Genomic DNA, 26,612 nt, shown 5'->3' on the forward strand with positions numbered 1-26,612 from the left:
CGCGAAGAATCTGCAATATACTATTACAACAACCTCCTGGAAATTATGTTCCACAGCCGCAAACATACTACTCTCCCCTTTCAGCCAACGTTTTTTTTTTCGCACCCAACCTTTGCCTCGGTGTCGCACAACCGAAATGGAAACCCTTTCTTTGGTATCTGGTGTCACAAGATTTGACTGGACAGTTTTCGAATTGCAGTGGCGATTATGGCGACATTCTTCCGATCACTGGGGACATCGTGGCCCTTTCCATGTACGGCAAATGTCGAATATCTCGCAGAGCAGAGCCGATACAGAGCCATCGAGTATTCGAAGAGTGGGTCCTTGGCCCCAGCAATGTGGACGCAGGGGATGGAGATGAACCCCTCTAATCCTTCCTCTACGACAGGACGCTGCCCAAGTTCCATGCGGAAGGGTGGCAGGGAATTGATGAAGATTGCGCATCGAAATAGCGCAGGCTCATTCGGATTCATTTTGGCATGGTGGATCATGAATCCAGCAGCCAATGTGCCGCCATGGGAAAAGCCTAGAACCCCGTCGAACGGACCTTCCAAGGCAACTGTTTCACTCAGTTGCTCGTATGCCTCCAGGATGTCGGATTCGTCCATGTCCTCGTGGGAAAAGGTGCGTGGGAAACGGTAGTAGCTGTAGTACGGACCGTCATAATAACCGGCGATTCCGGGGCCCGGGGCTGAATCGACGTCACCTTCGAGGAAAGAGAAGGTCGCGGTATTATCGCGTTGGAGCTCATGCATGAGCCCACCTGTTTGATTAGAGTTTGGTGTCTCTCGACTAAAGCAGGAGATTGCATACTCAGTTGCGACTGTAGAATCTACTGGCGAATTAGATCCAGTCACCCCCCGGTCAGCAATGTCGGTAGCTTACCTTCTGATTCGTCCCCCAGCCATGGAGACACAACAATCGTAGGGGCATTGTGTTGGGTAGCGAGATAGGCAAATGAAGTTGAGCAAAAGTGCCGTTGTCATCCAAAATCACTGCGACTTGCCATGGTGATAGCCATGTCTGCCTGCGACATTTTATATTTTCCTTCGTGGCGAACAACAACCCGCCGCGGAAAAGGCAATCACCTCGTTCGGCTTCATTTCATCGACATGCACGAACGGCTAGGGGCCTTGAAACTCGCCGCGAGGAGACAGATCCACTTTGCCCTGAACTCGGCGTAGCTGTCAGTTTCACAGACGTCGATCTGAATATGTGAGCACACTCCACGTATCCCACTCGGCGTTGTACCCAATCCAATTTCTAATTCTAAAACAAAAGCACGTTATATATCACCATTGATACTACCAGGTTGGTAAACGTGTGTCGAAAGTCAGGTCCTATTGGCGTTTGATTCTACCAATTCGCCATCCACATGGCTTTTTGGGCTACTATAGTGTAATAATTAACTGTATGCAACCTTCCAAGGTTGGAACCTCTATCATCTCCGAGAGTCTTCACAATTTTTCAAACAGCACACTTAACATATTGCTTAGATCCCCCACTCTTCGTACTGGTGTCCTATGCTTTATGGCCAACGACCAGGAAGCTCCAAATGAGGAAGGCACGATGGGGCTTTGTCCAAGATAACAGTCGTCTGCTCCGGTCCTTAAGCGCTCCGAATTCTTTTCCTTGTCCCAACGATAACTTTTTTTTTTCTTTCGGTTCCTCATGACGCTGCCGTCTTCCCGACTACCATTCTCCGTCTCTCGCCCATTCTGCTCCCAGTTTTGCGTGCCTGTTGTAACGACATTCAAAAGCCCGAGGCTTGAGTCCAAAATACAGGAGGTAAAGGTAGATAGACATGTGGGCAGTACTCCGGATCGGGTGAAGGGGCAGTAGACTTGGGTAGGTTGGTGAGTTGCGTTGATATGGGATAGCATACCTTTATGCGCTGGGTAAGTTGGTTGAGGATGATGGAATTTGGAGGACGAAAAGTTGATCAGGCATACGTAAATGTACCTATGTTTCCTACATAAGTACAGACCTCCGAAATATTGGGCCAAACCTTGGAACCTTTGTACCCAGGTATATACCCCCTCCAAATTCCCCCAGTTCTGCTAGTTCTGCCAGTCTAAAACTCCTAATATAGTTAGCGTGCAGGCAGTGGTTTAGCACTGACGGTCAGCAGTCAAAAGGTATGTACCTAAGACTACTAAAAAGACCACTGAAAAGACCACTGAAAAGACCACTGAAAAGACCACTGAAAAGACCACTGAAAAGACCACTGAAAAGACCACTGAAAAGACCACTGAAAAGACCACTGAAAAGACCACCTGAGAAGCCCAGTAAGAGGATTACGGCCGCTTTGTTGTATGTACTCTTGTGGCAGTATGTTCAAAAGGGACCCACTGCACATACTGTCACAGACTAAATTGATGGACCATCACGTGCCACCTGGGCAGTTTGATATGCTTAGTCGTCCAAAATGTTTGGTTGGTTTGCATGGTGGGGCTTGCCACCGAGGTTTGGCTGGGGTTATTTGTTCTTCCTCCAAATCATCTTCACGACTTCAACAAGGTAGGACTTATATATCACACCATTCTTGACTAGTTCGTGAAATCACTTTTGCCTGTATAAATTTTTGCTATGCCATAAGGTTTTTCTCTAGCTCAGGTTGTCTTCACCCCTTTTTTGGGTGGCAACCCCTATCGTGCATGGTCCATTGGCGGACAGAGACTGGACCACATTCTAGTCGTCCCTTTGTGGCTCTCATCCGTTGCGTGGCTTCCATGCGCGGCATAACTCAACGTGGGCGTTTCCAAGATTTGAATGGACTGTTTCTACCTAGGTAATAGGTAAGGAGAGGGAAGCAACCTCAACAGAGCGTCGTACAAGATAACACAACACACAACAAATGATAAGAAGGGATGGAGGGGTTAAAGCATATGGAAAGGTCTCGACCAAATCAGAATCACAGAATCATTCAATCATGTGCAACGCAGATTTACGCCATGTCCTTTTGAACTCCACCGGGTGGCGAGCTTTCAATTCGTAATGTTCTGCGTGAATCCTGAGGGCCCTTAAGTGGGTTTAAGTGGGTCTTGCTTCTATCTATAAGTCGAAAGTCGTGAGGTCTGTTCTTTCTTTGATATCACAGTGGAATCGGATTTGCAAGGGACTCTTGACACTGACACTTTCCACTCCACTCTACGGAGTATCTCAGGAGGTGGCTGCAAAATAACTGCCCAATACGTGGGTCAGGATCGACGGCAGTCCAAACGCAGCCTAAGGGGTTATTTGTACGGAGTATGTGCCAAAGATAAGGAAAAACAAGAAAGTTCAATTGAAAAACAAACAATTGCACTATGGAGTATATAGCTCATATAAAAATGGAGTATTTACAGGGTACATGGAAACATGGGAACAAGCACGAACCATACAAAGACCATTTTAGCCCGAATGGATGCCAACTGGATAAAAGATCGCCACAATATGACCCACACCACCTCGCTGATATGCAAGTAGTACGTACTCTAGAAGATCTAGAATGATTTTCAATTCCCCGAATGATAGAGGGAGATATGTCAGTGTGCATGGATCCATGGATGTACACTTGCAGGGTTAAGAGGTAAACTTAGGGTTGGCCTATTAACGTACTCCGTAGAGGATGTGCATATAAAATCCAAGCATTTATGATATCTAGGTATTGATTTATGATTTCATTATCTGAAGATCTAGACTCCTTTTTCACTATTTTAGCTCTCCCTGATCTTGGCCAATTCCTTGGTTTTGCCATTTAATCCTGTTCGAGCCTTCCCAAAAAAAAAAAAAAAAGAGGGAGAGAGACTCTTGACATTTTTTTTTCTCTTTTTATTCTCCTGTCCCTTTCAACCTGTTCATTTTTTCATATATTATTTTTCATCATTTGACTCCTATCATTCGTTGTGCCTTGTACCTGCATAGACGGCTTGCCGTTCGTTCTCGGCTAATCTCCCGAGCCACCGAGCCACCGAGCTCACTCACATTCCCTTCATGTCGGGCTTCATCAACCCGCATCCCAGCCCAAATGAAGAATACGCAGAATATCCTCTTCCAATCATTGACAACCCCGGTGATCGTCCAAGCCTTGAGCGTGAGGCTACCGTTGATGTCAACCAATATGATGCCGGACTCGAGCCACCCACACGGCCTCGCAGTCGATCCCATCACAGGGTTCGCTTTCGTTCGCTGAGTCTGCGCCGAAACGAAGATGCCTCACATCCCGCGTCGCGCCCGTTATTGTCGCCCCCAGACCTCGGCGAAATCCCGTTATCCGGAACCATCACCCCGCCAGCCCCCACGCATTCCCGTCGTGGTTCTGGCCTGGCCAACGTGCACACCCCCGACGAGTTGGGCGAGACCGAGAAACATGATTTTGGTAAAATGGACCGGACTACCTCGGCCCGTGACCGCTTCAGAGCCACCGGTCAGCTTTTGCGGCAGAAAACTAGCCGCTTAACGGAACGCCTCGGTCGCCCCACGGATGAAGGCGAGCCCCTCAACGCATCATACCTTCCAGACGACTTCGACAGCGGTATCCCACTCGAGGAGCTACAGGCCCGCCGCGCTCGCCATGACGCCGACCGAGCGCACGCATTGGAGACTGGCGAGGATGTTATTGAGCCGCCCCCCAGCGCCGAGGCTCATCGCTTGGTCCGCAGCATGACCATGGTTCAGGATCAGCTGCGCAAGCGGAAACCTCGGGGCGCATATCAGCGGTCGGGACAGACAACTCCCGAGGGTTTGATCAGCGCCTTTACGCAGCGGAGACGGTCCAGTGGATTGGGCGGTGGCAGCGGCATTTTGTCGCAGTTGCTGAAGCTCCAGGCTACCCAGACTGGAAGCTCTTCGCGCCCGGAAAGTGTCATTACGGATGACTCTGACAGTGACACGCAGGTCTCCTCCGGTATCTCCACCCCGAAGAAAGGTTCTTTCTCGCCCCCGCCCCCTGCCTCTCTGTCTTTGCCAACATCTGGTGCTGCTACCCCGCGCAAGGAGAAGCTCAAATGGTACAAGAAGTCAGCCCATCTGTCCACCTCGTCGCTGGTCAATGCCTCCATGAACCTCAGCACGGCCAGTCTGCCTGCTGCCGCAGAGGCCGCTCCGGGTGTGCACAAGAAATGGAAGAGGAACAAGCGCAAGACCCGTCTGGAAGATGAAATCCGTGTCACTGTCCATATCGCGGAGATCATCGCACGTCAGCGGTACATCATGCAACTGTGCCGTGCGCTTATGCGATACGGTGCCCCGACCCATCGTCTGGAGGAGTATATGCAAATGACTGCCCGGGTCCTGGAGGTCTCAGGTCAATTTTTATATCTGCCAGGTTGCATGATAATTTCGTTCGACGATCCGATTACGCGTACTGGAGAAGTTAAGCTAGTGCGAATAGTGCAAGGAGTCGACCTTGGTCGCCTTGCTGATACACACAACGTTTACAAGAATGTTGTCCACGATCTTATAGGTGTCGAAGAGGCAACTCAGGAACTGGACGATATTATGCAGCGCAAGCCCCGATTCAACAAATGGATCTTGGTCCTGGTGTACGGTCTTGCTAGTGCGACTGTCGGTCCGTTCGCTTTCAAGGCCCGCCCGATCGATATGCCCATCATCTTCTGTCTAGGTTGCATCGTTGGGCTGATGCAGCACGTTCTCGCGCCACGGTCCACCCTCTACTCCAACGTCTTTGAGGTTACTGCTGCCATCGTGACTTCTTTCCTCGCCCGCGCATTTGGCAGCATCATGGTCACCCGCAATGGTACATCTGAACCACTTTTCTGTTTTTCCGCTATGGCACAGTCATCTATCGCTCTGATTCTCCCCGGGTTCATGGTTCTTTGTAGCAGTCTGGAACTGCAGTCTCACCAAATAATCGCTGGTTCCATCCGGATGGTGTATGCCATTATCTACTCGCTGTTTTTGGGCTATGGTATCACAGTGGGGACTACGATATACGGGCTGATGGATGCTAATGCAACATCGGCATCTACGTGTTCGGGCCTGGATGTATACGGATCGGTTTATGCACGCACATTCCCCTTCGTGGCTATCTACGCTGTTTTCCTGGCCATTGTGAACCACGGAAAATGGAAGCAGATGCCCGTCATGGTCTTCATCGCTGTGTCCGGCTACGTCGCCAACTATTTCAGCACCACCAAGCTCGGTCCCCAATCAGAAGTCGCCAATACCGTCGGTGCATTCACTATTGGTGTACTAGGAAATCTGTACAGTCGGGTCTGGCATGGCCATGCCGCTACCGCCATTCTTCCCGGTATATTTGTGCTGGTCCCCTCTGGCCTAGCTTCTAGTGGGTCTTTGATTGCTGGCATTCAATACGCCAACGAGGTTCGCCAGAACCTCGGCAATAATGGGACTACTGTGGCTTCTGGTGCTCTTTCTGAAACTTCAGTTGCCAGTCTTGGTTTCGGCATGATCCAAGTCGCGATAGGTATCACAGTCGGGCTGTTTATCGCGGCTTTGGTTGTCTACCCCTTCGGCAAGAAGCGCACTGGTTTGTTCAGCTTCTAGTCATTTATTTGCATTTATGAACATATTTCTGTTGTATATGTGTCATGTGTCAGCCTTTTTGTTTCTACATTTCGGGTTATCGGCGTCAATTCAGCGTTTGGGATTTACACTGCATTTAATATAGACTTATACGGGGGCGTTATTGAGCGGATATCATTTTTAGACATGGTCTACAACAATACACCATCTACAGGATCTACAGATCTGCTTAGACAAGATACCAACAACCATTCCTGTCTGATATAGCCCTTTTCTGATAGTCAAAAATAGTGGGTCTTTTCGTCTCGTATCGGAGCTGTCCGACCACAGTGTCACCTCGGGTGGTCGCCAAATACCTCGAGAATCCGCAAAAGACCAACATCACCATATTACAAAGAGACGAGCCAGAATGCGAAGAATCATCCCAACCGACTTCATCGTCTCAGACCGCGGTGGTGTCGTGGAAAATCGACACAGCGTCCATGCCGCCATCACCGACGCCGCGGGCAATCTCCTCTATGCAGTCGGCGACCCCTATCGAATGACACTCGCCCGCTCAGCAGCCAAACCAGCGCAGGCGCTAGCAATTGTTGAAACGGGCGCAGTGGACAAATTCGACTTCGACGAGGCCGATCTGGCTTTCATGTGTGCGTCGAATAGCAGCGAAGAACGACATATCACCCGCGCCCGGAGTATGTTGTCGAAAGTATCTGCTTCGGAAGCTGATCTCCGCTGCGGTGGACATCCTCCTCTATCAGAGACGGTACAGCGCGCCTGGGTCAAGAGCGATTTCACCCCAACTCCAGTTTGTAGTAATTGTTCTGGCAAGCATGTCGGCATGATCGCGGGGGCGAAGGTATTAGGTGGTGATGTGGCGGATTATCACTTGTCTACGCATCCTGTCCAGATGCATGTGAAACGTGTCGTTGATGATGTCTGCGGTCTTGGGGTGGATGGGTCTGTTTGGGGCCTTGATGGGTGTAATCTGCCTGCTCCGGCTTTCGAATTGCATTATTTGGCTCGGATGAATGCGACATTCGCTGCTGCCGCTGATGCTGTGGCGTTGTCGGGTTCTGGTGTTTCTTCGAGAACGAAGGCGTTGAGTCGTGTCTTCCATGCTATGTGGAAAAATCCTGAGTTCGTCGCGGGGGAGAATCGGTTTTGTACAATCCTCATGACTGCATTCCAAGGCTTGCTGATTGGTAAACTTGGGGCGGATGGCTGCTATGGGATTGGTATTCGGGAGTGTGAGCAAACGAGATCTCTAGGAGCAAAGGGTGCTGTTGGGATTTCAGTGAAGATTGAAGATGGTAATATTGGTGTCCTTTACTTGGCTGTGGCGGAGATTTTGGAACAGCTTAAGATTGGAGAGCCTGGGATGCGTCAAGTGCTCTCTGCGTTTCACCACCAAAATATTTTCAATACTGTCAATGTTCAGACTGGCAAGTTCCGGCCTTGCTTTAAAGTGCGAGCAGCATGATGTAATCAATAGACCAATAGATATCTTATTCAAAGCTACATATCCAAAGACATAGTTATAGAGTGAAATCCTGAGCGAGAAATGATATTTGAGCTTTCTATTCAAAGAACAAGGACTGTAGCCTGGCATTGGCCACCCTCGACCATACTAGACTATCTTTAGTCAATTCATTGTTTATTCGGTGAATCTCTTGCTTTCACATCACTTGTGCCTTGCTTTCTTATTATGTAGCTCTTGGTATTGCTTAGTCTAATTTGACTATATTGTTGCACGTGAAGCAAACAATCTTCTTTTACAATGGAACTGTTATTCAAATCGGCTGGCCTTAATCACCTGGCCTCTTATTGTCGTTCATTGAATTCCTATTGTCCTTGTAGTGAATGAGGGAAGCGGACCTTGTTCATTAGTGGTCTCCTAGTATGTTACTTTTCTGCATAATGGGCGCAATAGCTATTCAAATATCCAAGTGCGTTGCCTATATTAGACTGTAAATCTATATAAGATTGTCATGTCACCTCTGGCTTTATTTCCTATCACGTTCCCATTCACATCTCTCTTTGCATCCACTATGCAAAGCAACATGGATACCAGCGGGAGTGAGTACGAACAACCCTCACTGGTAAGTCTCCACCCAGCTTTAACTGATCTACGCACACAATCTGACTTAGGACAGCCATCGAGCATGAGGAAGAGAAAGCGCTCAACCGAGCACAATTCCTCGCGGGTGAGTTCACTTTCCCTTGCATCAGTTCATAATTCTGTACAGAAACTGACATATACTTGCTACTAGGCGAGGAAGAAGCGCAAACCAGCGCTAAATGACCTCCACAAGCTGCTGGTAACCTACCGCGGTTTGCAGCAGATGCAACGAGAGCTGAGCGAGCAGCTCGCCATCTGCGAACGCCAAATCGCCAAGCACAAGCTTGGCAGTGCCTCGGGAAAGCCTCGCCGTCGCGGCCGCCGCGGCCGTCCATACGTCTTCCGCCGCGTGCAGTCTCCACTGCGCGAGGTAGCCAAGGTGGGGGAGGACCCCACTCCGCCCACGTTCTGGGAGCGCGTGGGAGAGTGGTGGCGGAGATGCTGGTGAATGGGGAAAGAGGGGGAGGGGGGATTGGAATCGGGATTGGGATTGGGTGGTTCTCGCTGGCGAGACCCCCAATGTGAGATTAGTATACAGTATCGTGAAGGACCAATCATGTTAGAAACGACCAGAGAGTCGTGTCTTTCTTGTCGATACTAATTCATACCATCCATGGATGGATTCTCTGTCCGATTAGTGATCGACCCACACTCATGCTAGTAGCATATTGACAACTTAAGCAGCTTACATGACTCCTACATATACTAAGTTGTTGTGGAAAGGCTACTATCGTTGTAGCTTCGAAAGGTTGTCATTGATGCATCGGCTGTGACGCTTTGAGGGCGGCATCTAGTTTTCCGTGAAAGGCACCCCTCCTAGGAAATACTCTTGCTGGAGAACCAACTACATGCCATACAGTCAATGCATGGTCTTAGTCTGTGAACCTCTTGGTCTATTCATTTCGTGCCCAGGTAACAGTACGTAAATACATAAGGGCCATATGCATTTCATACAGGAATGTCTAGAAGGACAACTTGCGTACCGAAAGACATCCTGTCAATTAATGCATATTCAAATGGCATGAAAATGGAGGAGCTATTGGGGCCAAGGAAGTGTCCTACAGATAATTTTCCGAATGTCCCTTTATTCTTATGGTTTAAAATGTCATGATGCGACAGACCTTGCATCAAACAGTTTCCTGGTCTAGCGGTTATGATTTTCCGTTAACAATTGCCCTTAGCAAGTGTTCCGGAAAGGTTCTGGGTTCGATTCCCAGGGAAACTATTTTTTTGATCTTTTTCTTTTCTCTCCTTGTCTCTTTTATCTTTTTTATTTTCTTGAATTCCAAGTTGCTAGGCATATTTAAGTATTTTAAGGGTCGCTATTTCATTTCTTTAGTGTGGTTTTAGGTGCATGTGTGTTGAAAATTTGCTCGAGAAATATATATTCGGAGCCCCTCCAACTGATATATCTCACCCTAAACCCAAGGGCCTGGTTAGAGAATCAAGAGACCTTTAGGGATCGAATGTGGAATGGTTAGTTCTGAAATTGTACCAATAATACTGGAAGAACAAAATAAATGGGATGAAACTAATTCTCAAGCTAGTTCCACGGCCCAAAACCTTGCTATAGAAGATCATCTATAAATCACTCAACCGGCGAGACAGGCTCTAGACTTGCGCAAGGGCTTGCTGGCGCCCCAGTAACATCGGCCAGTCTTGCCATAATGGCAATTTTGAATAACACGTTCAGCGAGGCTCAGGTCGGTCTCATCGACGTTGCCCCAGTCTCATCCTTTCATGAGCCCAACTCCTCGGTCTAGCTTCTTCAACCTGTTCCCTTTATTTCTTACTTTTTCTTTCTTTCTTTCTTTCTTTCTTTCTTCATTTTTTGCTCTGCTCCTCGATTGACATGAGGGAGAAGCTCGGAACGAATATGTGCAGGTGGGCCCTGAAGCATGTAAGAAGGATATGAAAGTCATTCCGAAGAGGGTGAATTACGGAGAGCATGCAGTGAGGAGGCTTCGGAGTGAGGATACTGATCTTGTGAGCAAACAGCGAGGGGATCTGAGTCGTTCCCTCGAGCATAAAACCAACGATAGCGGGAAAGGATGGACGCGCATCCAGCCCGCACTGCCCAAACAAAAGACCATTAAAAAGACCATTAAAAAGACCACCTCAGGATCCCACCCTATAACTGTCTTTGAATACGTAGCTTTGAATAAGAATCTATTGGCTAATTGTGGAGCGAAAACCGACTCATTTGTTTGGAAAAGACTCGGAGAATAGACCGAAGGGCAACCATCCACAAGGCACAAAAGAGGCCGTGCAGGTATAAGCTCCTTGATTTCCTCCGCACTCATCTGATGAGTTTCGCGCAGGTGTCGAGGGATGCTACCGGTCACGGTAAAGCTCACAGGACAATCATCCACCGGGCACAAAACATGTTGTGCGGGTGTGAACTCCTTGATCTCCCCTGATCTGGCAAAGCCAAAAAGGGGAGAGAGTGAAAGAAGGAAGAGATTGATTCTCTGACAGATCCAGGCTAGCTATTAACTATAGCTAGCAAACTGACACCCGACAAACCAGGCATCAGTCTGGTTGATATAACACCTCAGGTGTGCTCGCATTGTAGCGCGTATCACGGTTGCTTGGATGTCGCATGCTATACAGAACAAGTGGCATTGGACAAACATTATCACCCTCTTTGGTGTGGTCCTCCAAGCAGCGACGGGATGCCGGGTGGGGGACATTGTTAGAGCCGGAGGATACACGGGCTCGTAATGACTGAAGACGTTGCACGGAAAGAGATATAGCTCTTTCCGCAGGAATTGTTGGCGCTCTGTCAAATAACGCATCAAATGGAATGCGCAGGGGACCGGACCGGTGACCTTAACTCTGCCCTGCATGGTCTTTGTTATCGACAGACTCCCCGTACAGTGGACTCGGTTGGAGATGCAATCCAGATGGAAATGGAATGGAGAAAACAGTGCGTGGATTGACTGTCTTGCACGAGGAGAGGAGGAAGAGAAGGAGAGGGGAGAGAGCTATCAAACATGGAGGTTATATCATACGGTGATGTCTCAGGCATTCAACAGATCGGAATATGTAACATGGGGGGATGTTGACCTGTGAACTATATGAAACCTTAAAACCTTAGCCCTAAAGGTCTCGGATTAGTCCCAAGGTTTGAGAGGGAAGCTACCTAGAGATCCGTTCCTTATTAGGCGGCGGCGGCAAGGAGTATCCGTATCAATGATACCTAGGCAGATATATCTTTCTACTATTTCAAACTCGATCCCAAATTATATTCAATATTCCTGTTTCCTATCTCATACCAAAGTTCACCATACGAGAGTCGTTTCATTATCTCTAAACAAAATGTCCGAACTACTTGGAAGCCAAGACTCAAAGCCAGTCCCTGACTGCCACCCTTCTCCACAATATCACTTATGCGAGCCGAGCCCAGATGTACTCACCTCTATCATCGAGAACGAGCGTGCTTTCCGGTTAGCAATCAAACGGATGACGGAGATAGAGACAATATCTGAGGACTTCAGTGAGAATCGCCCTGCGGGCGATTGCGATATCCAGATAAGGATAGACTACCTTGAACAGTCGTCTCTGCTATTGGAAGAGATGATGCAGTTGTGCACCAAGGTTAAGAATCTTCTAAAAGAACGCCTTGAAAACCGCGAAATTTATATCGCTATAGGGGGGTCTCTCCGACAGTGAGTTAAACCGAGCTTATGCTTCTTTAAAGCAAAATCCCAACCGCCAGATGCGAAGAGAGCTAGCCCAGAACTCTCAGGATCGCGATGACTGTTTTTGCTCTTCTTTACCTGAGTCCTCAAAGGTGGATAATATGAATGACAAACTTTGCCAAAGCCCTCCATCCTATGATATGGCGACTAGTGTTCGGAAAGCGAGTGATAGTGCTACCTCAAAGCCACCTCGAAGGTTTTTGAAGAAATTTTGGAGATGTTTAGCTCGGCTTTAATGGTGAGGAGAAATTGGGTCTCACAAGGAGTGAATTAAGAGATAACTAAGAGATAACTAAGAGAGAACTGAGAGGGAACTGAGAGGGAACTGAGACAGAATTGAGAGAGAACTGAGAGATGACTGAGAGATGCCTGAGAGAAGTTCTTTCCGTTCTGTAGAATAGGAAGCTATAGACGTAGTTACGACGTAGTCGGTACAGATTAAGCAGGCACGATGTTGCATTGAGGGTATATCGTGTCTCCCCCAGCAGCGTAAGTTTGTATTCACAACATCGCAACTATGGCAAGCAATAACACCAATATCAATATAAACATCGTCGTTAATGTGCCCCCCGCCCCAACTCCACCTACCTCCGCTACCCAACCCTCCTCATCTCCCTCTGCCTCCGGGACCTCTGAGTCCATAGGCCAGCAGTTGGTGAGCACGCCGGGCTTTTGGGCCCTTCTGATCTTCTTGGCCGTGTGCCTTGCTGGCGCCGGCTATCTTCTGTGGAGGCGGCGAGCCTCCAAGGGCCAGGATCCCGAGAACATCCCGTAAGTGGTAAACCATGATTCTTATGGAAACTACATTGGCGGATCTTTGCCTACATATGCACAGAGGCTAATGTATCGTAAAATAGGCCCGATGATGTCAGTGCGGCCGAGAAGGCCGAGAAGATCCCCGAAGGGGATAGTTTGAAAGTCCCTCCGCCTCCTGTGACCACCGAGGACCCCAAGACCCCCGCGCCCTCGAAGATGGTGAAGCTGCTGGGCTCTGGAGAAGTGGCCAGCGCCACTTCCAGCACGCGCAACCTCGCCCACGCGGCGAAAGAGGGCCTTATTGATCCGCCGGCCGGGCTGACTGGTTTGGTATTCTGAGGCCATTCCGAGGCGACGGCGTTCCTCTGTTGTTTTATCCTTTTTCTTCTCTCCGAGAACCTCAGTGAGGCGAGATGAATGAAAACGGAGCGTTTTACCAAACCGGGGGAGGAGGAGGTTGTGGTGGTGGTGGTGTGGTGGTGGCGTTCCTCTGTTGTTTTATCCTTTTCTTCTCTCCGAGAACCTCAGTGAGGCGAGATGAATGAAAACGGAGCTTCTTACCAACCTGGGGAGCAGGAGGAGGAGGTGGTGTTTTTGTGGCGTTCCTCTGGGCTTTTTGGCCGTTTTTGCTTCTCTCCGAGAACCTCAGCGAGGTGAGATGAAGGAAGAAAACGAGTCTTCTGTCTCTACTTTTTGTTGTTTTTGTTCTCTGTTCTGTTCTGTTCTGTGTTGGTTTTATTTTTCTTTGGTTGGCCCTCTTCGGAGGTGACCATGTCTAAATACATATTGCCCCCGGCGTCTTGGGAGTGCATTTTGCTGTTCAATGTAGACACCTTCGCAGACTTAGATCTTATGGTAGACCCTGATTGCATGAAAGGGGCATGTTTACTTTTCCTTGAATGTAAGTGGCCCTTCATCATGTACCATTACAGCGCGCATCTTCTTGGATATCTCAGTCATCCCATCCACCCTGCGGACAGACGCAATCTTGCTCTCTGGTGTGGCGTCGAAATGGCTTGTTAACAACGGAAGCACCATACACTTCCATAGCACAGCCTTCCGGTGCTTACTTCCTATTGCAGTTCCCAGAAGCAGCGCAATTGACCCCAAAGTAACAATGACCGGAAGAGTAATCCATGGCCATCGGACATGAATGAATGTCTCGTCTTGAAATGCGATTCCCTGAACCTCGTCATTAAGGGAATCCATGCGGAAGGTATCAGTGAGGCTGCTGGACATCGAATCAAGCGATCGGTTGAGGTTATCCATGCGCAAGATCGTTCCCAGTTTCAACACAGTTGACGTTGGTACCTCTCCACGTAATTCAGTTGTACTATTGAAAAGGTTCATCATTGTATCTGCCAGATGGCCGAATGTGCGAAGGTCGACACTGTATGACGAGTTACTTGATAGGGCTGCGGACCCGTCCGGGGCTGCAAAGTGAACAGGACGGTTTGAGGTGAAATTAGGATCTTCAAGGGCCTCTGTAGGAACGAGCTGCTGTGTGTCAACACCAGGCATTGGGGGACTGTTTTGGTAGTCGCCAGGTGTGTAGGAGCTCTGTTCGTATCGTCGCTCGCAAAAGTATACAGCACATTCTGCTACCGATGGCTTTGGTGGTGGGACTGTCGCGTTGGATATTGCGTAGGTAACCGTGGTGGTATAGTTTGTCGCAACGAAGGAGGCAATTGGGGCCTGAATGTCAAAAGTTGGGATCCGAGTATCAAGAGCTAGGTCCATAACCCTCGGATGTAAGCTCCAATGATTTGTACCAATTATGATATTGTCGCCCGAGAGGCGCTGGTCGTCGAATTCTTCAAAATCGAAAGAGAAGTTATTCGGGGTTTGGTAGCTGCAATTTGTAGGGATTTTCCTAAGGGGCTCGGCGACAGTATCCATAAATAATGAAAGTTCTGGTGCGTGACACTCTTGCTTTGTTCGAGATGTGACATCCTCGCATTTGCTACACATCCCCAGTGTAACAAACTCTGGATATTTGCAAAAGCTTGTAGTGCACAAAGGCGGAAGAGGAATATGTGTCCCTAAGAGCCCACTCATTATTGAAACAAGGAGTGTCGGCTCGAGCCCAGTATCTACGTCACTTTGATCGGAACCCTCTTTGGAGTACCATTGTTGTGAGGTTGGGGTATATGAAATGGCATGTTGTGCAGGAACACTTCGTGGAGGGAATGTCAGAATTTGCTGTGCAAATGGATCCACTGCAAGAGCCAGAACCGTGAGAGATGCCCCAACATAAGTCAGGCTTCCTGTCCTCGACCCAAATATTCCCCTCAGTAAAACTTCCAAAGATCCCCAGGGCCCCCGGCTTGCCTGGTCAATAACCTGCATATGGTATAGTGGCGCTGGGTTTTGAAATAGGTTCCATTTCAACTGCCCGAGACACGAGGACACTGATACCAGCAGTGCGGCTTTGGTGATGGTCATAATGATTGACACGACAGTATTAGGGGACACGGTATATTTCCAGTTCGTGTATGGGGTATTGTTTATTTTGAAAAGAAAAGCAACCAAAAGAACAACGCCCACGACGGCTAGGGTAACAGATCCAATTTCCCATACCCAGGAGCCGTCCCAATCGAACCCAGATCGCTTTGCTTCAGCGTCTATTTGCGGTTCCTGTGTATGCACAGTCATACCATCTGTTTCTGGGAGGCCCATTTCGGTGTCGCTGGCACGGCTAGGAACGGAGATTCCAGGACTGGCCGGGGATCCAACCCTTTCCAACTCAAGATCAGATTCGCTCTGGCCGTCATGCAAAGTCGAGTATGGCGGATTGGCTGTCATTGTGACAACGCTTGGCCTACCGAAGTCGTATACGGTATATGGGTGTTGAGTAGGGTCTTTTTTCAGGTGCGGGGAGGTGGAGAGGATAAGGGGTCTTGTCATGGGGCTATGGAGGGCTGAGCCTCAACAATTAGGTAATGATCATGTCGATCTGGAATATCGTGGTCCCTAGTCGTTCCGGCACCCCGTCAAAACTTCAAAATTTATCTCCATGAGGAATTGAGCCTTGGAGCCACGATCCAACTAAGCGGAATAAGCTTACTTGGACGAAGCAGAACGGGGATCTTTACGGGCCAGATGGACAACGACGGCAAGTGTAATGAATTGACACCTCAGGACGCGATTCCGAAGTTGTGACGCAAAGGGATTTTATATAACTAAGTCTGAAGCATCGGTTTGTCAATGTTACACATGGCGAGAAGATTATGTAGGTAGACTTGGAATTAGGATAACTGGTTTTTGTTGTGTTTATGTAGTTCTTCTTTGTGGTTAAGAAAATACATCGACTTCATTCTAACATAGTAACGTACTTCACCAGCCGAGATCCTTGTCAATCAATTGCATTATGACCATCTCGGCGGGTCATACTTGAACAAACTCCTGGACTCGCCAGGACCAGTCTTCGTCCCACTGGAAATGAAGGGGTCAGGAAACCAATCGGAATTCTCCCAATCGACCAGTACGATATCAAATGATCGCCCACCTTGATCGTTTGGGCGACTTGTATTTTCCACGACCATAATGTTCTTCTGCTGAGCATCCCCATGCGTCAATGTTGGCCAGTGACCTTGAAGGATACTAGGGGGGTAAGTCTCGTAAAAGCGAGCTTTGTAGTCTGGTAGATTATTCTTGCGATGATGGGCTGTTGAACTGCTAGTCCCATCCCTGCGCCTAGGAGAATTTGGTACCCTGCCTACATATGTATGTAGGGTCTTGCTTCTGTATCAACTGTCAGGGTAGAGAGGAGGTCCGTGCCGACGGCAATAAGGGCAGCGCCGAGTGTAAGAAGGGCCGTGTATTGGCCCGTCCAAGAGAAGAAGGCGCCGCCAGCGACAGAGAAAACGATTGAATTGTGTAGCCCTGGAGGTATTGTTCAATTAGGTACCTAGGTAGCACCCCAGTCTGTCACCTAAGCTACCTAGGTAGTGTGTTGATTGATTCATGTCTTTGGATGTTTACTTGCCCGTAAGGTATAAATATCACTCCCCTTCTTCCCCGGCTTGATTTCTCTTTCTTCTTCTTTCCCATCTCACCGTCTGGAAGTTTCCTGCTGCTTATTAGCCTTCCGTTTTTGCACCTCACCGGTGTTTCATTTCTCTAACAATCAGCTTCACCTTTTTCTTTCTTCAACCATCAACACCTCACCCTTTTCTTTCTTCAACCATTGACATCCTCCATCATGGCAACTGAGGGGTCCCAGAACCCTGACCTTCCTGGTGACACGTCTGCTAGCGAGGACAAGTCTCAGTCTGAGCTTGATACAGAGGTACAAGACGGCAGCACCAACGTGCGTGAAGTCGTTAACGACCCGGACCGCAACCCAACCGCCGCCGAGATCGAAGGAGACCCCGTCTTCAAAGAGTCTGGCTTCCCCTCATTTCTGTCATTTCCGTGTGTATTGCTCGGCGATAACGACCAGCAGCTGGGTGATTGGTTTGACGTTGACGGTGATGAAGTTGTCGAACTTCAGTTCAAAGCATACCCTGACTTTTCCGAGCCGCGTATTGACATCCGACTCACGATCAAGTGGAACGAGGACGGTGTCCCAAGCGCTGAGGGTCCAGCGAATGCGACCTTTCGGATTTTCAATAACCAGATTGAGTCAATTGAGCCGCTTCTGGTTGTCTTCGATGTAAGTCCAATTTGCCTTCTCCCTTTACCTATAAATCTCGACGAGCATTACTGACTCCACCTTTCTCTAGGACCCTGAGAAAGAGCCCCAAACGTTTGCCGATGCCATGAAGGTCATTACTCCCAGTAATGAAATCCCCGCTTTTGCGGAGCTTCTTGCCATGCAATTTGGCATCTATGAGAGCACGAAAGTTGCGAACCTGATCGCGGAGAATCGGCTTTGGGTTATTTGCATCAAAATGAAACAGCTTCAATACGACGACACGTTCGGCAATTGTACAGACTTGGAGATTGAACCTGACCTCCGGCGGTTTGGGATTGGCCTGTTCAATCGGACTCACACGTACGGCAATCAAACCGACAAGGCGCGGGCTGTTCGTGATATCTTCTACAATGATGATCTGTTCTGTTTCGTTGTCAAGGGACCTCATCTCGACGATATTATCAATGAGTTTAGAGTGTCTATGGATAATACCCCTAAGTTTCCATTCGCTGAATTCTTCAAAAACCATTTCGACAGACCGTGTGTTCAGTATGGAGACTATACGCCGAAGGAAGAACGTCCAAAGATCAGGCCAGAAACGAACATCGCTTTCCGCAACGACAATTACTACACGGTCTTCTTGGTGTATGCGGCCATTTCAGAGCACGAGAGCGAAACGGTTGGTTGTGAGCGAGGCAATTACTTTGATGCGTATATCAAGGTCGCTCCAATCAGCGAGCAGGAGAAAAACAAGTTCATCGGTTTCCTGGAGCTGCCAATTAACATTGCTCGTTTGAAAGTTAACTCTTTCATTTCCCTGCGTTTCCAGGAGGAGGCAACGGTCAGACGGGAACCCCGTGTTGCTGATGCATACGTGGTACCAAAGCGGCATGTTTCTACGCCCGAGAATATGGATGTTTGGCTTGGTCGCGTGATCGATCCTCTCCCAGCTGCCCCGGATGACACAACATCGGTGATTATTTACAGGCCATACAACGAGTCTCCAAACGCTCGTCAACCTTCTCTGATCCTAGCTGGCAATACGCAAAATGACAGAGATATCATCAGGGAGGCCTGGAATCAGAAGGTTCAATGCAAAATTCCAGCAAACGAAAAGCAGTTCGAGCAACTTCTGGGTTGCATCCGCGATTTTCAGGCCAAATGCAATAAGGAAGTCCACGATCCGCTCATGGGTGGTGACTCGATGAACATCCCCCGGTACGACTTCTGGGAAGACATTGACCCTGCCCTTGTCGACCTCGCGAAAAGGAATGATCGCATCTACGCGGATGCTGGTCAAATCTTCACGAACTTGGGTCATATGCCCGGACGCCTTTTTGTCGTTACTGGAGCAGCAGGGACCGGGAAGTCCCACGTTCTGTCTCTGTTGAGTATTATTCAGGCAAAGCGCGGTAACTTTGAGTACCCCGTTCACCCAAAGGATTTCGATGGTAACTGGCTTCCAAAGTTCACAAGCTATGTCAAGTCTACTGTCGGGGAAAACGAGACCCCCCCAGAAGAAAATGGTCAAAGGACAATCTGTCATTGTCTGCCCAACAAACGCCTCAGCCGACAACACCGCGGAAAAACTGGATCGTCTTGCGACACAACTCCTCCCTGACGAACCTATGATGATAATCCGAGTGCATTCCCTCGAATCCGAGTTTAGTATTGCAGAGCGCAGGTATACCATACCGCAAAGGACATACCCTGTGACCGGTCCAATTAGTCAGCCTGAGCGTGAGTCGACCGAAAGCCAAGCAGACGACAGGGATGAGGATTTCGCATTCAACGCAGTCATTGCGTACCTTGATAGCGTCAAATCACACTTTGAGCGTACAGAGCCTAAGACGAAGTCTCCAATCGACGGACTTCAGGATCACCGCGTCAAGACGCTGAAATACTCACTGGGGACGCGCATGCTACAGGTTGCTGGGCTTGTTGAAGGTCCATTCAAGTCAGAAGAGAAATTCCCAGCCTTTAACTTGCTGTACCGTAACCGCCTGGATGCCGGTGGTCGCCTTGAAGAAGATGAAGAAAGGGACTTCAAATCTGATTGTAAACGACTTATGCGTCTCGTGATTGGTATGGCGGACATCATTGTTTCTTGCCCTTCAACAATCGCTCAGCCCACTCTATATCATAGTCTGCATCCCTCTTTTGTGGCGTTTGAGGAGGCTACGATGATGAAAGAGACGGATATTTTGCCGATACTCGTTTACCTGTTCCCCATTGCCTTCGGATTTTTCGGGGACCCTAAGCAACTGGGCCCAACGATTATGTCGACTACCAAGGAAAACCCCTTCAGGTCGCAACTGGCTGTTTCCCTTCTCGATCGACTCACCACTGCGGGATACGACATCGGCAAACTGATTGTACAGCGTAGACTAGCTGGCGATATCCACGATTTAGTGACTACCGTTTTCCACCAGGAAACGCTGCGTTGGGATTTCGAACACAAGATCGACCCCACTAGCGTGGTCAACCGTGTGAAGACGTTCAACAAGCGGAACTTCCACATCGACTCCAACGTCGCCTTCCTCAATTCGGAACACGGGCAGCAGAGCAGGCGTGGAACGTCATACTTGAACGATGCCAATGTCCGGGACGTTCTCGACCTCGCCAATAACATTCATAATGCTATGGGAGCAGCTTTGGAGTCAATCGTAATCCTAACTGGATACGAAGGGCAGTACAGAGCGTATCTGCAAGAGGTGGACAGACGCAGCAACGACTCACAGATCCCGTGGCTTGATCTGAACATCCAGAAGATCGAGACCTTCCAAGGAAGCGAATGCGACTTCGTTATCTTCGATGGCGTACGCACGAAGGGTCTTGGATTTATGGCGAACTTTCGGCGTTGGCATGTCGCTCTGAGTCGAGCACGGTTTGGGCTCTGGGTTGTATATTCAGATGCTGTGCTTCGATCGGACCCTTTGGCCAAATCCTCGAAGTATATCCAGGGGATGCGGGAATTTGCCAGCTCCAAGCGGTTGAAAGTGACACTGAAGAAACCGGAGTATGAGTCGTTCCCAGGTATTCCTCAGGGCAAAAGTGTTACCAGTTCCGGGGTCAATGCTCACAATAAACTGCGTGCTGCCGCTGCTCGTCGTGCCGATCGTCATGCCGCTCGTCGTGCACCAAATGTTACGGAGGCATCTGCTACTGGCGAGGCATCTGCTACTGGCGAGGCATCTGCTACTGGCGAGGCATCTGCTACTGGCGAGGCATCTGCTACTGGCGAGGCATCTGACTGGTGAGCCATCAGCTACTGGAAATTCCAGAAAGGAAGGAAAAAAAAAAAAAGAGAAAAACAGATGGGGATACTTGAAGACCATTATTATTGGGGATGTTGGATGGGGCGAGAGGCGAGAGGTAAGCATGTGAGGGTGCTCACCGCCTCCATTCTATTCTGTATGTAGTTTTAGACCCATCTGTTATATTTCTTCTCCGTCACGTAGGATCTTGATTTTCATCTGATGGACCAAGAGAGAGGCTTTGTTCTTAGCGTCGATGTCTATAGCCTCTGAGTATCATCGTTTGCAGTGATTTCGGCACCTCATGTCTTTCTCAATGGCACAGTAGGAAGGTACCGCCAGGGATAGAAAAGACCCGGTTTATCACTCTATAGTGTGTAATGGATCAGACGCTCTCACAGATTAAGCTTTTTTTTTTTTTTTTTTTTTTTTTGACCATTTCTGCTATCTACCTAGCAAAACAAGGGCGGGAATATCTATGTAAGAGATTAAAAAGACTAGCTGATCACTCGATACGCTCTTTCGCACCAGATATTGCTTCATTTGTAATAATAAGCCGGCGTTTTATATCGGTTAGATCGACGGTAAACGAATCCGCTCTCCAAGCGGTCTTACATGATAAGTCCAACTACCCCTTCTTCGTCCTGTACTGCCTTCGATTCACTCCAGTCATCGTCGTCTATATAGTCCTTGCGAGAAATGCAGAGCGTAAAGTCAATAATGACCACCTTGGTTTTAGGCAAATCAATTTGCACCAATAATGCTATACCTAGGCTTATCTACGCGGTGGTCGTGCACTGAGGGGCTACTCTCACCCTTTCTCACCCTAAGCTCACCCTAAACTAGTAGCTTCACGTCAGGCAAAAAATACCACCGCGGCTTCCTAGTCGACTCACCTTCCTGAAATTGTACTTTGCGGTCAAACGACTTTTGCTTTTCTTATTTTTGCTTTTACTTTCTATAGACAAAGAGCAGTAGGCAATAGGAGACCAAAATCACAACGATCTTCCATACCTTGTTTTCCTCGTCAATCAAAATACCAAAGGATTATCTTCTAGCTCCCATGCGCATCCTGATATATATGACGGTGATCGGCTCGGATTTTGCGTAAGCTTTCTTGATCACTTTCCCCTTTCAAGTCCAATTGGATCCACTGTGCGAATTTGACTTGTGTCGGCTTTGCAATCTCATGCAAAGAGTCGGGGCCCTTTTCACAACCAGGTGAGCGAACCAATTCCGAAAGCTGAGCCATGTACTGACCCCAGACAGGGGAGCTTGTAGCGAGCTGCAAAAGAATATGCAAAGTTGACTGCACAAGGAGACTAAATTCGGGTGCCAGAAGTCTCCATTGGGATTCTGGGGAGCCCAATATATAATGAGGAAGGCAGCTGATTAAAACGTAATCACGATGGCGTTCTCCCTCTTGGTGGCTTGATACCTTATCTTTGCTGCCCGTGCAGGCTTCTATCTTTGATAGTGGCGGAACTGCCGGCAATCCCACCCGTTCTGCGGTGTAAACGATGATAAATGGAAGAAATGAGTCGTTGAATGAATCTCCGGTCTTTGGGAGCTCATAGATAGGTGTGCAGATACGTAGGCGACGTCGATCATAGTATTTGTAATGCAGAGCCTGCCCGCACCATTTTTCAAAGACGTCTAGAGAAGGGGCAGATTCGTCGGACGGGGGCTGTGACGGCCGACATCCATAAGAGCATAATAATTCGTATGTCCTTGCTTGATCAGCTTCATTGATGACAATCTCAATATCCTGGCTGCCTGTCAGCTATGCTTCTGCGAATCAATATTCAGGGCTGAGAACGACATACCAAGGGACAAAGTCCTCCTCCATAGCATCCAGCAGCGTTCACCCCCCCAGAGCGCCGACGGGATCCCAGCATCTCGCAGTAAGTCCGCAAGCCTTGCAGTGTCATCTATCCCTGGGCCTTGCACAGGTGCGAGGATGTTCTTCTCGAGCGTCATGATCAGGACGTCAAAGGAGGGCAAGAGAGTGCACAAGTAAGAATTGCGCCTCGTCAAATAAATATATTCGGTGGGTCTTAACTCAGTTTGGGTATCATAATTGATCGACGTGAAGCGGCTAGGTAGAAGCAGCTACGGAGTAGTTGTGAGTGAATAATACCGGGTAGCTACAACGGGAGGCATATGCATATTTTAACCGCTTGAGCGGGGGGGAGGTTCCAAGGTTCCAAGGTTCCAAGGTTGCCCCTGGCGCTTACTTCAGCTAAAAATAGGGGATTCCTAGGTGGGACCGACACGAAAATGATATTTGCATCGTTTTACTTGTCATTAACTTTTGCGCACATAAACTGTATTTTGAACTACAACATACAGAGGTTCCATACAATTTCATTGGTCGGATCAAAGTGAAAATGGACGGTCCCGAGGTCCCCACCCCCACTAGGTTTTGATTGGCCGACCTCAACTTGATTAGCGCTGGCATAGTTGGTCGGCTAGGTCTCCGACAACGTATCCTAGGGCCGCTTCCACCTTTGTCGCGGATTCCCCGATATTATGTTCCAAGCTAGACGGTGTGAAGGGTTGGTTGTTCCGAACCATCAGCTGGCGCTTTGGTTCTTTCTCGTCTAGGGTGGTAAGCGTGATAGTTTTGAGTACGATGCCCTGTTTTGCCACCGTGTAATTGAGCTTCTTGAGATGTTAGGCCCAAGGGCCAGGTGGCGTTTCCAGGGTGCCCGACGCCACAGACTTGAGAGTCACAGGCTGGCCAAATGAAAGGGCATCCGGGCCGTTGTCTCGACTAAGTTCAAGGTTAGCACAGAGCTATATAGTAAACGGAGATAGTGCCATACATGTGGAGCATTGTTAGAAAGATAAGACGCCAGCAACGGTGATGATTGGGAAGTGTGGTGTAAGTGAGAGACACGCACTGCTCTGGAAGGCCAGGGACGTGATAAGACAAGACCTCCTACATGTATCATACATGGAAAGGCCTTAATTCAATATATTTTAATTTCCTGTCTGTTAAAGACCATGTCGATCGCCTACATAATTATTCCCATCATGAATGACAAGTAGGTCATGTCTCCAGATACGGCACACAGGCATCACTGACAGTACACGCAGACACAATTGAGTTCCCATTTATTTTTTATCTTACTTTGACCACCTAGGTACGTATTGCGCCGTCCCAATTGGGCCTTGGAGGGAAGTCAGGCGAGTTACAACCTTTCCGATTCGAATTTGGAATAACATCCACCCACGCCCATTGGTACCCTCGGACCGACCCGCCACTAAAACACTTCACTTCGTCATGAAATTAAGTCCTGAAGCTTAAGTTCTTCTCTCATCCATGTAGTCCAATAAACCTATCGAAAGATGCGGTTTCTATTCTCGGAAGCCGTAGGTCTGCATATTTTTGCGGAGGTTCCATCTCTAGGATGATTATGTCCAGTTTGCCAATCTTTCTGTGACCTGGGAGATAAGACGAAACGTGTAGGATGATTTGCGCGTTTCTCCTGGCTATTCTCTCGGCGCGCATGACGCTTTTGCTGCGAAGAGACCCTGTTTTCTCGTCCGTCTATCTCGTCCTGGGTGCCAATCGATCGTGACGTGACGAATGGTGCGGTAAGGCATTTTGGTGGTAAGACCCTGCGTAGATCTCTGGAGTTTCGGTAGGTTTCACCAAGCGCCGCAAACAGCACATATGAGTGGCACTTTTCACACCGCCTAGCCAACACCAAATCAAGTCTCCAAGTTCACTCTCGAACCGCCCCTGTTGTAGTCAGGACCTGCCCCAGAGACTTCGCAAGATACGCCAAGCCTAGAGTATTAGGAAAATTTTCTCTCATCATCCCGCAGCGACAGCATCTAATCACGATGACTCACGAATTCGAGTAGGTACCCCGCCTGCAGATCTAGAATATAGAATACACTTGTACTAATGATTTTAGATATCCATATACTGTTGGCAATGTGATCAAGATTCACTTCAAGACACCAGATGGATTAGAGTCAACAGCAGATGCCAATATCATTAAAGTCTTCGAGCCGTTCACTCTTTCCTCTGTGATGCTTATTCGGATGGCCTGCTCCTCTTTGGAAGGCGATATGATTTTGAAGCTATTTGATCGGCGATTTGCCACGCAGCTTCGGGAAGACGAAAAGATTCGGCCCTGGACCCCAGATACAGAGACTGAGTACTGTCAATTTATCCTTGATGGCGGTGCATCAGAGTTTATTACTCAGCTCAACGACGGTGAAACACCTGAAGGCAGTACATGGAGTGCGGCTATGGACGAAACTTATCTTCATGATCACATGTTGGATCTATACAAGACAGAGGTCCAGGTATATAACACCCTAAAGGAGATCCAAGGCACCGACATACCAAAACTCCTTGCATCCGCTGTTATACCTATTCCCTGCCTAGGTCAAACGAGCAGCGAATATACCGATATTCCTGGGATCCTTTTGCAATATATCGAAGGCTTCCCATTAACCGATATTGAGGAATATACACCAAGAGAAAGCTGGCAGGCTATCTGTGAAGACGCTATTCGAGTTATCAATCGTATCGGTGATCTGGGGATACTTAATGAGGATGTTAAAACAAGGAGCTTCATTGTGCGTAAGGACGCGGGGAATGGGTTCAAAGTGACCATGATTGATTTTGCGCTATGCAAATTCCGTCAAGACTACAAAGATGTCTATGACTGGGATAAATGGAAATCGATACAGGACGAAGAGGGGGCGGTGGGGTATGTCATGCAAAGGCGTTTAAAAGGTGGATTTTCTTACCGTCGATCTGCTCGATACGAAAAGCTAGATGAGGAATTCAGAATGGGTGAATGAGTTGGGACTTAATGGAGGTGCGATCCAGATAAAAATGGAATGGAGGAAACTCTTCGTGGATTGACTGTCTCGCACGAGAAGAGTAGGAAGAGAAGGAAAGGAGAGAGAGCTATCAAACATGGAGGTTCTATCATATGGTGATGCCTCAGGCATGGACAATACTGTACCTATAGATGGTCTGCCTATCTAGGTATCTATGGAGGATTAGAGAGTATTCGGCAGTTTTAGGACCTTCACTATGTGCAGGCAACCGCAAAGGTTAGCACATAGGAGCGTCCAACTTAGCCTGAAAGATCTACAGGATGAATCCAAAAAATGCAGGACCGTAATCCAAGATTGGACCCCAGTCTCAGAGGGAACCACCGCTACAAACCCATCCGATGTGTTCTGCGCGGTAAACCTTCACAACCAGCCCAGCGTCTATCGGTTTCGCACCTCCAACGGGATGTGCTACAGCGAGCAGCGGGTGCAAACCGCTTTAGGCTTTGGAAAACGACTGGGATATGCTCCATGCAAGGTCAATTTTGTCGGCAGTCTCTTCGACGACCACCCAAGACCGGGTACTTCTAGCAAACGAAGTATCGTGACTGAAAAACCAGAGGAATGGGAAATTGAAAGTAAGCCCATCCAATACCTATCATTCTCTGTCCAATTTCATCCAGTTACTTACCTCTACTTAAGGCGTACAAATTGACCCAGACCCCGAGGCCTGGACCCCTCTTCCTGGAGATGGGTTCCCAGTTATTCTGGACTATCTAATTCCTGCAGATTCGGTGAAGAAGCTGTAATAGTATAGTAGCTAGGCATAGTCAATTCTG

General features: G+C 48.5%; 12 protein-coding genes across 12 annotated transcripts; 9 read left to right on the forward strand and 3 right to left on the reverse strand.

Moving 5' to 3' along the window:
- Positions 1–164: 164 nt before the first annotated feature.
- Positions 165–933, reverse strand: N7489_005203 (putative DUF341 family oxidoreductase; the record flags this gene model as incomplete). Its single annotated transcript, XM_056710955.1, has 3 exons — positions 165–763; positions 814–832; positions 886–933. 3 exons carry the CDS (start codon positions 931–933, stop codon positions 165–167), a joined length of 666 nt encoding a protein of 221 aa, XP_056569376.1.
- Positions 934–3,975: 3,042 nt separating this feature from the next.
- Positions 3,976–6,510, forward strand: N7489_005204 (threonine/serine exporter family protein; the record flags this gene model as incomplete). The annotated part of the gene is made up of 1 exon (XM_056710956.1): positions 3,976–6,510. One exon carries the CDS (start codon positions 3,976–3,978, stop codon positions 6,508–6,510), a length of 2,535 nt encoding a protein of 844 aa, XP_056569377.1.
- Positions 6,511–6,898: 388 nt separating this feature from the next.
- N7489_005205 (asparaginase) lies at positions 6,899–7,969 on the forward strand (the record flags this gene model as incomplete). Its single annotated transcript, XM_056710957.1, has 1 exon — positions 6,899–7,969. The coding sequence occupies one exon, from the start codon at positions 6,899–6,901 to the stop codon at positions 7,967–7,969; it is 1,071 nt and encodes a 356-aa protein (XP_056569378.1).
- A 568-nt stretch (positions 7,970–8,537) lies between these two features.
- N7489_005206 (uncharacterized protein) lies at positions 8,538–9,056 on the forward strand (the record flags this gene model as incomplete). The annotated part of the gene is made up of 2 exons (XM_056710958.1): positions 8,538–8,693; positions 8,760–9,056. 2 exons carry the CDS (start codon positions 8,538–8,540, stop codon positions 9,054–9,056), a joined length of 453 nt encoding a protein of 150 aa, XP_056569379.1.
- Positions 9,057–11,929: 2,873 nt separating this feature from the next.
- On the forward strand, positions 11,930–12,548 carry N7489_005207 (uncharacterized protein; the record flags this gene model as incomplete). The annotated part of the gene is given in 2 exon segments (XM_056710959.1): positions 11,930–12,267; positions 12,281–12,548. 2 exon segments carry the CDS (start codon positions 11,930–11,932, stop codon positions 12,546–12,548), a joined length of 606 nt encoding a protein of 201 aa, XP_056569380.1.
- Positions 12,549–12,829: 281 nt separating this feature from the next.
- Positions 12,830–13,407, forward strand: N7489_005208 (uncharacterized protein; the record flags this gene model as incomplete). Its single annotated transcript, XM_056710960.1, has 2 exons — positions 12,830–13,083; positions 13,170–13,407. 2 exons carry the CDS (start codon positions 12,830–12,832, stop codon positions 13,405–13,407), a joined length of 492 nt encoding a protein of 163 aa, XP_056569381.1.
- A 546-nt stretch (positions 13,408–13,953) lies between these two features.
- On the reverse strand, positions 13,954–15,873 carry N7489_005209 (DUF3176 domain-containing protein; the record flags this gene model as incomplete). Its single annotated transcript, XM_056710961.1, has 1 exon — positions 13,954–15,873. The coding sequence occupies one exon, from the start codon at positions 15,871–15,873 to the stop codon at positions 13,954–13,956; it is 1,920 nt and encodes a 639-aa protein (XP_056569382.1).
- A 1,399-nt stretch (positions 15,874–17,272) lies between these two features.
- Positions 17,273–19,328, forward strand: N7489_005210 (uncharacterized protein; the record flags this gene model as incomplete). The annotated part of the gene is made up of 2 exons (XM_056710962.1): positions 17,273–17,725; positions 17,796–19,328. 2 exons carry the CDS (start codon positions 17,273–17,275, stop codon positions 19,326–19,328), a joined length of 1,986 nt encoding a protein of 661 aa, XP_056569383.1.
- Positions 19,329–19,338: 10 nt separating this feature from the next.
- N7489_005211 (uncharacterized protein) lies at positions 19,339–20,967 on the forward strand (the record flags this gene model as incomplete). The annotated part of the gene is made up of 1 exon (XM_056710963.1): positions 19,339–20,967. The coding sequence occupies one exon, from the start codon at positions 19,339–19,341 to the stop codon at positions 20,965–20,967; it is 1,629 nt and encodes a 542-aa protein (XP_056569384.1).
- Positions 20,968–22,018: 1,051 nt separating this feature from the next.
- N7489_005212 (uncharacterized protein) lies at positions 22,019–22,944 on the reverse strand (the record flags this gene model as incomplete). Its single annotated transcript, XM_056710964.1, has 2 exons — positions 22,019–22,740; positions 22,791–22,944. The coding sequence occupies 2 exons, from the start codon at positions 22,942–22,944 to the stop codon at positions 22,019–22,021; spliced, it is 876 nt and encodes a 291-aa protein (XP_056569385.1).
- A 1,875-nt stretch (positions 22,945–24,819) lies between these two features.
- On the forward strand, positions 24,820–25,794 carry N7489_005213 (uncharacterized protein; the record flags this gene model as incomplete). The annotated part of the gene is made up of 2 exons (XM_056710965.1): positions 24,820–24,836; positions 24,894–25,794. 2 exons carry the CDS (start codon positions 24,820–24,822, stop codon positions 25,792–25,794), a joined length of 918 nt encoding a protein of 305 aa, XP_056569386.1.
- A 238-nt stretch (positions 25,795–26,032) lies between these two features.
- N7489_005214 (uncharacterized protein) lies at positions 26,033–26,582 on the forward strand (the record flags this gene model as incomplete). The annotated part of the gene is made up of 2 exons (XM_056710966.1): positions 26,033–26,411; positions 26,476–26,582. 2 exons carry the CDS (start codon positions 26,033–26,035, stop codon positions 26,580–26,582), a joined length of 486 nt encoding a protein of 161 aa, XP_056569387.1.
- Between the last annotated feature and the right edge of the window lie 30 nt (positions 26,583–26,612).

This window comes from Penicillium chrysogenum (assembly GCF_028827035.1).
Source record: "Penicillium chrysogenum strain IBT 35668 chromosome Unknown utg000002l_segment0_segment0, whole genome shotgun sequence".
NCBI lineage: Eukaryota > Fungi > Ascomycota > Eurotiomycetes > Eurotiales > Aspergillaceae > Penicillium > Penicillium chrysogenum.